General features: G+C 41.4%; 1 protein-coding gene across 2 annotated transcripts in view; it reads right to left on the reverse strand.

Annotated features, from left to right (window-relative positions):
- The window catches only part of TAF1A (TATA-box binding protein associated factor, RNA polymerase I subunit A), a 29707-nt gene continuing 17620 nt past the window's right edge, over positions 1-12087 (reverse strand). Inside the window, exons 8-11 of one of the 2 annotated variants that reach the window (XM_006115590.5) lie at positions 7102-7168; positions 5221-5344; positions 2209-2369; positions 1-350 (exon numbers count right to left, since the gene is read on the reverse strand). In XM_006115590.5, the coding sequence (XP_006115652.3) occupies positions 208-350; positions 2209-2369; positions 5221-5344; positions 7102-7168 (495 nt within the window). In that variant the 3' untranslated portion in view covers positions 1-207. The remainder of the gene's footprint in view (positions 351-2208; positions 2370-5220; positions 5345-7101; positions 7169-12087) is intronic. The other variant, XM_006115591.5, reaches the window with a different exon arrangement.

Raw genomic sequence — 12087 nt, forward strand, 5'->3', positions numbered from 1 at the left:
TTCCCTTACTAATGGATTTACTTCCCTTTTATTATAAATAAGAATACAAATCAAAGATTGCAATCAGCAATATGCTGAGTCCAGCACTGAGCTGACAATCCACTTTCACCGTTCTTAGTAGCAAGAACCTGGAAAAAAAGCCGCATAGAAATGCTGGGAAAATAATTTAGCAGTTTTTATAAGTGGTCCTTAAAGTCCTCTCAAACATCAAAGGTGGATGCAGGAATCCAAAACACCAGATGCTCTTAAATGAGAAGAGCTGTGTTTCTTCACAAATTTCTTCATTGTCTGAAACCTTCCTTTCTTGGCTTTGTGGCCTTGGTGTGAAACATATCTGAAGTATTTGCAATCTAAAACAAAAATGAAATGACAGTATAAGCCACACTGTGATACAAACTGAAGAACACAAAATTTAAAGAAAAATTTCTAATAGAAGTCACTAGTACAAGATGTCTGTGCATAAGGTATACTACCACTACCAAATAAGCAGTTATAATATTTAGACCAAGAAAGTCTCCCCCACACATTCTCAGAGACAGTGGCAAGTGAGTGTAGGTAACTGTACATGTCATTGTTTTTTTTCTGGCAAGTATAATTTTGTAACGTCCTTCAGATCTATTAGAACGTACGAGCACAAAGAGTTCATTTAGCCCAGAAAGTAATTATATATACACACAAGTCCTAACATTAGCAAAACTATTCTCTCTTCAACATGTACATGTCACTTCTTTAGCTTAAATGAGCTTCCAGAAAATCACCCTACAACTGGAACTGAATTAGTTAACTGACCAGGTAACAGCCAGTAGTTGGAAGTGGGCTCTTTATATTTAAAATAAAAAAATCGTTTTTCAGAAATCTGGAAGATGTTAGCAATGGAAAAGCTGATCCATTAAAGGATGAATGACATTGCCTTTCCTTGGAAAATCCCAGCTACCAGACAAATTTCAGATTACCTTCTAAATCATCTCCTACGATGGGCAAAGGGACTTTACTGAGAAGCTCTCACTCTGGGGTGCAATGAAGAAGGTGGGGTGCTGCTCCCATGGCATTGTGTATCCCTCCTTAGGAATCCATAGAAGGTCCTCTACACCAGACTTCCATGGTGAGAGTGCGTTGTAGGCACAAGGGACCAGCCATTTTCCATTAGTCATCCTCCTTCAGATAGCATGGATTTTCCTGGAACTCTGATTAAGAGCTTATTCTGCTGGCAACTCCTCACAGCCACATGAGGACTCTGCCCCTCTGGAATACAGGCCTATTTGTAGGAACGATGGGGAGAAGTGGGCCTTGAACTGTAAGAACCTAGGATTAGTGAAGCAAACTAGAGTGGTGCTCTGATGAGCCACATGTGATTCACCCAAAGAGAGCTCCACTCCATTTCACCTCCATCTCCCTATTTCAATGCCACTTCTCCCACATGTGCCCCATGAACTGCCATCAAGCTATCCACCTCACACAGCTCTGCTTGCCTTGGTCCAACAGACAGTGGACTGATGCATTACAGCATCAAGACTTATAAATCAAATCATTCTCTTTATAAGCAAGTTTGGATGCACAACATTTAAGCAAAAAAAAAAATCACTAAAGGCATATCTTATATTCAAGCACTAAGTTTATTGAATCATGACATGATAGTATCTCTCAAGCCTCCACATCTTTCTATACTGGAGATCTTACTGATAACCTAATGGTTACCACATATCTGTTCTGAGAGTCAACCACCCAGCTAAACTAAAGACAGTTTTAGGCACACCACACTCAGAGGCTTAGTTTCCTTGGTTTCCTTATCTATTGAGATAAGAATAGTTAGTTAGTAGTGAATAGTGCCTCCAACATCTATTAACAGCCAGCACTCACTCAGGAAGCAGCTTCCACACAGTATTTCTGGAATGACCACTTCAGGTGTACTAAGCCTAATGTGCCACCTGCAACTATTTTTTCCTTGTATTCCTAATCTCCTAATTTTATTCTGTTTATTAGTTCATTCTTCTTTTGACTGCCAAGGATTCAACAAGGGGAAGGTACACTACACCTCAATGGCAAATACCAAACATTTTAGAGCCTTTCTTGTATTCACTCTTGCAGAATCAAGCCAACCTCTTTCTTGAAATCTTGGGGTTCAAAACACACACCAGACACATCCTCTGCCATTAAAGCTTGAACTAGCCAATATATCTGTTCTACAGAGCAAAGATGATTTAAAATTACCTTTTCCCAACAAGATTCCAGCCACGAATGCTTTTTCACAAGCAAGACTTTCATTTTCCTGCCAATTTATTTTAGCCAAATGGTGACTAAAGTGGAAGGCTGGCCACCAGTCCTTTCTGGAGTTCCACTCCTCCATGATCCAGTAAAGATGTTTGCTAGAGCTGGAAAGAGTTTGCAGGTAACAGCTGGAAATTACCAAAGCATTGGTCTGAGTGCTGCACATTTTGCACATTTCATAGCAGGGACCTGGAAAGTGTGTGTGATACTCAGTCCACCAGACATTTGACAGCCCTGCCGTGCTCACTACAGGTTGAACCTCTCTTGTCTGAGATTCTTTGGTCTGGCAACATATGGCAGGGCCACGGCTGTTGCTGGACCAGAGAGCTGGGTGGCCACGGGCTGGCCACAACAGCCCTGGAGCAGCGGAACCACGGCAGCCCTGGCAGCCCCAGGAAGCAGAGCCTCGGCATCTCTGGGGCAGAGAAGTGATGGCAGAGCCCTGGTGGCCCTGGGGAGCAAAGTTCCAACACCCTGAGCCCTAGCGGCCCTGGATCCGGGAAGTCGCAGCAGCCAGGGACAACAAAGTCCAGCAGCCCCGGTGACCCTGGGGAGCGGTGCCCTGGCAGCCCCTGAGCCACAGCAGCTCCGGCACTCTAGAGCTGTGACAGTCCCCGTGCCTGAGAGCCATGGCAGCGGAGCCAAGGCATCCCAGAATAGCAGAATTCCAGCACCCTTAGGCTCTGGAGCCACAGTAGCCACACCACCCTGGAGAGCAGCAGAGCTGTGGCAGTGGGGACTGGCGGGTGGAGTCAGGAGGTGGTAGCCCGGGGGCAGGGGAACTCCTCTAGGTCTGCTGACCGACCCAGGGAGAGTCCAGAATTCCACCAGTCAGGTCCCAAGGGTGCCAGACCAGTGAGGTCCAATCCATACCATTTTTTCCCTGAATAGCACTGCCAGCTGAAAAGCAGGAGTTACACTACCGAATGCAGTGCCATCTCATTTAAAGTCTACATTCTGGCACTAATTAGGGTTTGAAATAAGAACTAAATTTTATACAGAAAAAGGCTTATGTGCTAGGTTAGTACAATGATTACATTAGCAAGAAATCGGATAGTAAAATTGTTTCCATTTAAAGGGGCCTGTAAATCTGAAGTGACACCAGGGATGTGTCCCAGGTGCTGCACTGAGAAAATCATCTTAAAAATAGCCATTTAAGAGACTGACAAACTGGCTGTTTTATGGAGGTAACTGTTCAATAAAAGTGAGAAGTCATCCCAGTTCATTTGGATATACTCTGGTGTTGACTCACAGAACACAAGATTGCAGATAAGGCTGGCCTTCTGAACAGATTTCACTAAACAGAAACACCACCAAGATATCCCTGGTTTAGTAAGTCAAATTCTCATCCTAACCCACAGTGAAAATATCTTAATTGACAAGCCATGAGACTAGCAACAGTGGTTGATATTTATATAAAGGCTGCATCACATCACTGAATGTTGGCCTACATGCTTTTCAAGCAGGGGCAGCCCGTCCATATAGACGAAATAGGCAGTCGCCTAGGGTGCCAAGTTAAATGGGGCGCCAAATGGTGGTGCAATATTGTTGAGGGGTCTGGAGGTGAGGGTGCCAATTGCACGGTTCACTAGGGCACCAGTTGCTGGCAGCTAGTCTAGGGCCGCTCTTGTTTTCACACACTTTTACTCAATACCAGATCTATGTGTAAAAAAGCATTACATTACAAGGTATTTTACATAAGATATAATCCTGGTCCCACAGAGCTTAATATTTGAGAAAGTGTTTTAAGCGGAGCTAGAAACAACCTGGAGCACCTTTTACATACAAAACATACATACTATGTTAAAGGGCACCACTGATACACATAGCTAGCAATTATGAATGGGTCAGGTGCAGTTTGCCTTTCAGGGAGTAGAGAAGCCTCCAGGATCACACCTCTGAACACCTTCATTCAGCAGTTTTCTGACATCTACTCATCACTATAAACATCTAACCAGGGTGAGCTACTTGTAGATGGTTTCTTTTGGAGTTCCAGTTAACCCCATTCAGTGCTGGCCAGAGACTATATCAATTCCTGGTGGCTCAGGAGCTCACTACTCACGCAATGGTCACCTTTTTAAAATAAAATCATAGAACCATAGAACTGGAAGAGACCTCAGAAGGTCATCAAGTCTAGCCCCCTGCTCTAGGCAGGACCAATCCCAACTAAATCAACCCGGCCAGGGCTTTGTCAAGCCGAGATTTAAACACTCTAAGGATGGAGACTCCACTACTTCCCTAGGTAACCCATTTCAGTGCTTCACTACCCTCCCAGTGAAATAGTTTTTCCTAATATCCAACCCGGACCTCTCCCACCACAACTTAAGACCATAGCTCCTTGTTCTGCCATCTGCCACTACTGAGAACAGCCTCTCTCCATCCTCTTTGGAACCTCCTTTCAGGAAGTTGAAGGCTGCTATCAAATCCCCCCTCACTCTTCGCTTCTGCAGACTAAACAGACCCAAGTCCCTCAGCCTCTCCTCATAAGTCATATGCTCCAGCCCCCTAATCATTTTGGTTGCCCTCCCTGGACCCTCTCCAATGCATCCACATCCTTTTTGTAGTGGGGGGCCCAGAACTGGACACAATACTCCAGATGTGGCCTCACCAAAGCCGAATAAAGGGTAATAATGACATCTCTCGATCTTGTAGTATTCTAACAGTAGCAGACCAAACACTGTAGTATTACCACTGAAAGAAGCAGTGGTTGGGACTACGGAGTGCCATGGACATTTTATTAAAAGGGCACTCTGCTGGCTGGGCACTGACAGTAAACAACTACCGGACTCGCGAGTTTACTCTTCTGTTCAGTAAAGAACAAGCCTGTGAAAGGATACAAGAGAACCATTTTCTTGCTATCAAAGTGCACCTGCACATATCCTAGTTTCCATAGACACTGACACACTGTAATGTTTAATTCCCTTAGTGTGGCAATGGCAGCTGTACCATACTTACTTTTCCAGGATCTGTTTAATCTGTTTTGCTAAACAGCTCCAAGCTTTTACATGCTCCTTCCACCCAGCAAAATCCAGGACTGTGAAAATAACCTGCAGCCCCAGTCTATGTTTTTTTCTTTTTTCTGGAATTAAAACAGGTCAAGTTAATGAACAATCCTGCATTCATTCATAAAACAAGCAGCAACGAGATCTAGTTTTCCCCTTCATTCTGCTGGTCACGATGATGCCCTCTTTGTGATTTTAAACCAGAGTATATCTATAATCCAGGACAGCTGTTCAGTTTTTGGAGGATAGCTTGTAGTAGAACAGCGCTCTGTCTTTGTAATCCTGCTCAATGACTACTGATTGCAAGAGCAATCATCTAGAAGAACCAAGTTCACTCATACTTAAACTGACTGTCTTACAACATGACTGCTGCCTCTGGTCAGCAAATCCTGAGAGCCCAAAAATGATGCTCCTGACTAATCCCCTTCCTGCAGATTGAATACACTGTTTCTGGTTTGTTCCAAGTTTCCACAAGCCAGAAGATTTAAAAAAAAAAACAAAAAACCTGACTCACTCACAAATCCCCTCAGAGTTAGCCCACAGATCTCCATGCTATTCCAACAAGGCAACATTTACTATTGTTTATTATATATGATACTTTTCTCTTATAGTCAAACCTGTTTTATAAATCTAGGTCTTAAATTTCACTTGTGGCATGTCAGAAGACTAATCTATCAAGGAATCTATGTTTGTTCCTCATGTGCAATGACTCACAACTCTATACGGTAAAATACAATAATGAACAAATCTTACACACACACACACACACACACACACACTCTCTTAGAAGTGCCAATCTTTCCACTCAGACATACACACTGAGCACTAATCCTGGTTTCAAAAGCCAAGGAGAATTTTGGGTATTGAACGTCAATAGAACCAGAAGTTCACTTTATAGGCTTACTTCTGCTTGCTGTGCCACACCCCCTGCAAAGAGCAGTATATTCTCATTGCCATGTGTCCTACTTTCTTTAATTTAAGTGCTGGATAGGGTGCTTAGAACTATATGGGATCAGGAGTTTAATGCTCACTTGAACCAGAAAGGATCTATGTATTTATCTTGTTCCCAGTCTTGATAAAGCAGGCACCTCACTGGAAATAATATGCTAGCCAAGTCTGGATTTTTAAAACAAGACTGAGTTATCAGAGCAGAAAAAAGTATCTGAAAAATTGTGCTTATATCATATGTGCACTTGTAACACAAAAGATACTACAACCTCCCAGGGAACATTTTCAGAAAGACAAGTGAGGTGGGGGACAGGGAAGAAATGATCTTGGAATTAAAGAACCTTCATCACATTGCATACAAGTTAGTTACAATATACAATTCAGAGGATCAATTCAAGAGAAGAGTCTGACTTATATTGCAAGTGACAAGCAGATCGAGATGGGGGCTATGCCAATTCTGGAGATTATTTTCAGATACGGTCCATTTGGAAGAGATGAGAGTTTTGGTTTTGGATCTAATGAATAATAGGTACTGAGTTCAGGGAGAGTGCTGTACATCAATCCTCTCTGAAAAAAAGTCAGAGGCTTCATTAAGATAACACATTGAGCACACGAACATTGAGGAACCAAAATAACTAATCAATATTGAGATCTTGGCTGTGTTGCCTACAGACTCTGCCACTCTGTACAATTTTATTTAGACAAGCATTTATTTGCAGGGGCTTGTAACTATCTGTCAATGACTGTCTTCTAGACTCCTGTCTTCCTTACACCATACTTTTTTAATACATTAAAACTATTTTAAACAAGAAGCAGCCAACAGACATTCTATGAAACATGTAATCAGAATAACTTAAAGAAAAAGAACAAGTATTCACAGACTTACTTGATTTTTGAAGCATGGCATTATATTCTAACATTAATTCATGAGAAGGAACAAGCTCATGCAAAATCTGGAAAAAAATATTTCTGTTATAGAATCTTAACCAATTTGGTGCTTTAATTCTGTCATATAGAACAACTCAAACAATTAATACTAGACTGCAGTTTTAAGACACTTTGTTTGATTGGGAGATGCAGTATCTTGGTGGCAGGCAATTCACTGAGGCATTGTGCCCAATGGAGGCATAATGTATCAGGAGCTGCCCGAGGCCGCATCCAAAACATCCTTTAGCAAAGTGCTGTGTGGACTCTTCTTGAATGGACCCAATTTCATTGGCTGGTGGTGCACTAGTTCTGGACCATGGTCCCCTTTTCTCTCACTTTTATGCAGATGAATAAAAGGGAAGGCAGGTACAAGGCACACACCATGCCCCTCTGTAGTGAATTCTGTGTATATACATGTACAAGGTTTGTAAACTAGCACCAGCTGTGGTATTAGAAACTCCAAACAGTGAGTGCCTTGTGCCTGCCTTCCCTTTTATTCATCTGCATAGAAGTAGGCACAACTTAGTTCACAGTGTTCATTTACATCCCTCTTTTACATTAATTTCACTCTTTCCCCAGGATTTCCTTAGTATACTAGCTCTGCACAGTCTTTTCCATTATTGCTAACCCAGCCAGATGTTCCACAAGATTCTTTATTAGCCAGTGACAATAAGCCCTTCCCCCCACCTCCAATAATACAAGGAGTGGAACCAATCAGGAATCAGAAAAGAATAGAGAGAAAAGCAAAATGTTTTATTTTAATAAATGGAGTAAACTAGGACCAGAAAAGGAATGCAACAGCCTGAGAGAACTAGATTATTTAACCATTTATCCAGATGGTGAGCTTTAAAAAGCATTTCTTGTACTTTTCTGATATTTGATAGACTACTGAAAAATGCATTATTTAGTAGAAAGTGCAACATATGGAAATATATCAAGGACTTGAAGTACAGTGATAAACAGTATTCCCCGCATTAGGTACTTTTAGCCAATACTATATCATCTTAGTAACTCAAACACATGGTGAACAAAAATAACCTTCAAAATGTGTAACAAAAACTAGACAGTGGCCATTCTTAATTGAGACATTCTGGACAAGTAACTTCATCCTACTGAGCTCTTTACTTTACCTAGCTATAAAAGCATCTGTAAATAATTTCCCTCACAGAGGCATTGTGATCACTAGACCACACAGCCTCATAGTTAAATGACAGACTGGGAAGAGACACCAGGTGTCATAGAATCATAGGGATGGAAGAGACCTCAGGAGGTCATCGAGTTAAGCCCCCTGCCCAAAGCAGGACCAACCCCAACTAAATCATCCCAGACAGGGCTTTGTCAAATCGGGACTTAAAAACCTCTAGGGATGGAGATTCCACCACCTCCCTAGGTAATCCATTCCAGTACTTCACCACCCCCCTAGTGAAATAGCTTTTCCTAATATCCAACCTAGACTTCCCTCACTGTAACTTGAGACCATTGCTCCTTGTTCTACCATCTGTCACTACTGAGAACAGCATCTCTTCAGCCCCTTTGGAACCTCCCTTCAGTTAGTTAAAGGCTGCTATCAAATCCCCCCTCACTCTTCTGCAGACTAAATAAGACCAAATCCCTCAGCCTCTCCTCATAGGTCATGTGCTCCAGCCCCTAATCATTTTGGTTACCCTCCGCTGGACCCTCTCCTATGCGTCCACATTCTTTCTTTAGTGGGGGCCCCAGAATTGGATGCAATACTCCAGATGTGGCCTCACCAGCATCAAATAAAGTAGAATAATCACTTACCTAAATCTGCTGGAAATGCTCCTCCCAATGTACCCTAATATGCCATTAGGTTTCTACTCCCTAATCAGTCAATGACTATGGACCCTGGGATAAGTCACTTAATCTGAGTGAATTTATGGAGTTTTTCTACTATTTACAATGGGGTCAGAATTGTATACTCTGTGCTTATTTTGTCCATCTCAAAAGATTAAGATATTGGCTTTTAAAAAACATTAAACCCCACGATTTATAATGTTAGGCATGTACCTTATAAATACTATGTTTTTCCCACTGCATAAACATTTATAGGACTCTTAAAGTGCTCTTCCCATTTTCAAACAATATAGCTACGTCTACACTGGCACCGTTTTCCGGAAATGCTTAAAACGGAACAGTTTTCCGTTATAAGTATTTCCGGAAAAAGCACGTCTACGTTGGAAGGATGCTTTTCTGGAAAAGCATCCGTGCCAATGTAGACGCGCTTTTCCGCAAAAACGCCCCGATCGTCATTTTCGCGATTGGGGCTTTTTTGCGGAAAACACTACTGTGCTGTCTACACTGGCCCTTTTCCGGAACAGTTTTCCGGAAAAGGACTTTTGCCCGAACTGGAGCAGCATAGTTTTTCCGGAAAAACATTGACAATTTTACAGTAGATCGTCAGTGCTTTTCCGGAAATTCAAGGGGCCAGTGTAGACAGCTGGCAAGTTATTCCGGAAAAGCAGCTGATTTTCCGGAATAAAGGCCAGTGTAGACACAGCCTATAAGTAATAATATACACAAGATTGGCTTTACAATATTACAAATTAACACTGAACGGGAAGAGAGCTTTCTTAATTACCATACAGTTAATAAGTTTTTACTTTAGAAAAATTGTGACAAAAAGTGATAAAATTCATCGTTGTGTTCTACCACAGGATATCTAAATGTAATTTTTTGCTTTGAGTCTAATTTATAGTAAGAGATTAATTTGCAGAACTATTGTTTAGTTCATCCCAAAATCCTGGGTGAGATGAAAGTTATAATACTGGAAATATGGAATTTTGTAAAATGCAGGAATATTTGGTGACTCTACATTTGAGTTAAAAAACTTAGGAAGCAATGTTAGAACATGCACAGTAAAGTGTTTTGGTGCCACCATGTGGCTAAAAAGATTATAAACATGGTAAGCAAAAAAACCTACTACAGTTTGGGAAGCCAAGGCAAATCAATTCAGAATTACCCAAAGGGAGCTAAATTAGCTTAGTATGGAGAGGAGTATAACTACCAATAACCATCAAGAATAGGAAGTTTTACTCTAGCTTAGTTCTATGGTTCACAGAAAATGTCTGAAAATCCAACTGAAATCTCTGTGCAGAAACAAAGCAAACACCATTTTTTCTTTAGTAAATTAAATTTAAAGATAAAAGTAGAACAATTTGTTGTATGCAAGTCTATTTAAAGCTACATCAACATCTTTTCTGAACTAATAAGAAACCATTAACATATAAAATTGAAAATCAGTCCCACAAATGATCAAGACTGAACTGAGAGATCTGAATTTAGACATGTGTGAAAGACAGACAGCAGATGTTAATTTGCTCTGCACTCTTATCAATCCCAAGTTTGAATCTTCACGTTGATGTCCTGTCACTAACATAAGCATCCCACTTCCTTTATGATCAGTTTACCTCAGATGGCAAAATATAACTTACCAAAATGACTGGATAAATTCTACTTTGCAGCCACAGCATGCACACACTATACATAGGAATAGAACAAGCTAGCCAAGAATCCTCATGTGCTGCAGGCTACAATATGAAACTTACTGAGTTATCTGCATGATTCATTGAACACAATCAAATAGAACAAGACAGAAATTAAACAAGTGGATGATGCTTAAAAACCAGAAGATTTCAGAGATTAAGATTATGATTCCGCAAATCCCTTACACTCATATATAGGTAAGCACCTGCTTAGGTGTTTTGCTGCATCAGGGACATGTTTTATACTGCAGCTGAAGATATAATTCCTAACTTGAGCAGTTATACACATGCTAGCTTTGAATGAGCTAGCTAGCACACTAAAAATTGCAGTGTAGCTGCCCTAGCACGAACAGCAATTTATGCTAGCTAATTGAGAATAATCACATCCAGAATCCAGATATGTACTCGGGCAGTTAATCTGAGCTGCATGCATGTTGCCACAGCTACAGGATCAAAGCTAGAGTACATACGTCTCCCTGAGCTGGAAATTATACCACCAGCCACAGTGTACACATCTCCACTGTGTGAGAATCTGAAAAGGATAGAGACAAAGGGAAAAGAATGGGTACATATTTAATATATTGTGCTCAGTATTTCCCATCAACCCTTCTTGTCTGTCTGCATACAGATACCTATTTTTCACCCTCAAATGCCTTGCAAACACAGATACAATGCCCCTGCCTCCTTTTTTGACAACCTTTGTTAAATTACAAGACAGATCAATGTTAGTGATAGAGAATTTCTTTCTCCAACAGCTCTCTGTGCTCACAAAAGGAATGCGAAGGGTTAACTGGTAAGCCTCATCCTCAAATGGTGAGGCTTACCAGTTAAGGTTAACCAATGGGGCTGGAGCAGCTCCTCGTCTGTAGCAAATAGGGAGCTGCTCCAGCCACGCAGGAGGCTTACCGCACACCGGTGTACTCAAACCAGGACACCAAAGCACCCTTCGCCTGTGGGGCATCCTGGCCCGCAGCAGACAGAGGCTGCTCCAGCATCCCAGCTGGTGCAGCCCCTGCCTGAGGTGGGGGAGGAAGGTGTTCTAGCACTACTCAATCCCCGCCCCCCTTAATCAGTTAACTGGTTAAACAATATTTTAACTGGTTAGCCAATTAAATGGGATTTTACATCCTTAGTTTAAAATGGCAGGTACTCTACTATTCAGAAATAATTTGAATAGTTAATCTCAGAGAAACATTTATGATATTGTCATACGGTAAACACAAATACTCCTAAAAAAGGAGAAATAGTGGGAGAAATTCTCAATCCACCATACGGCTTACTTAAGTGCCCAAATGCTTTTTACGGAAAAAGCAGAAAAACAGAAAAAGCAGACCATAACTATAACACAGATTAAATGCAACAACATCATCTCCTACCCTGGAATAGAATTATCCAGAAGTTTCCTGATATTTCAGTTAGACACAAATATAACTTACGGGGCC

Source organism: Pelodiscus sinensis, chromosome 3, assembly GCF_052426305.1.
Source record: "Pelodiscus sinensis isolate ZL-2025 chromosome 3, ASM5242630v1, whole genome shotgun sequence".
NCBI lineage: Eukaryota > Metazoa > Chordata > Testudines > Trionychidae > Pelodiscus > Pelodiscus sinensis.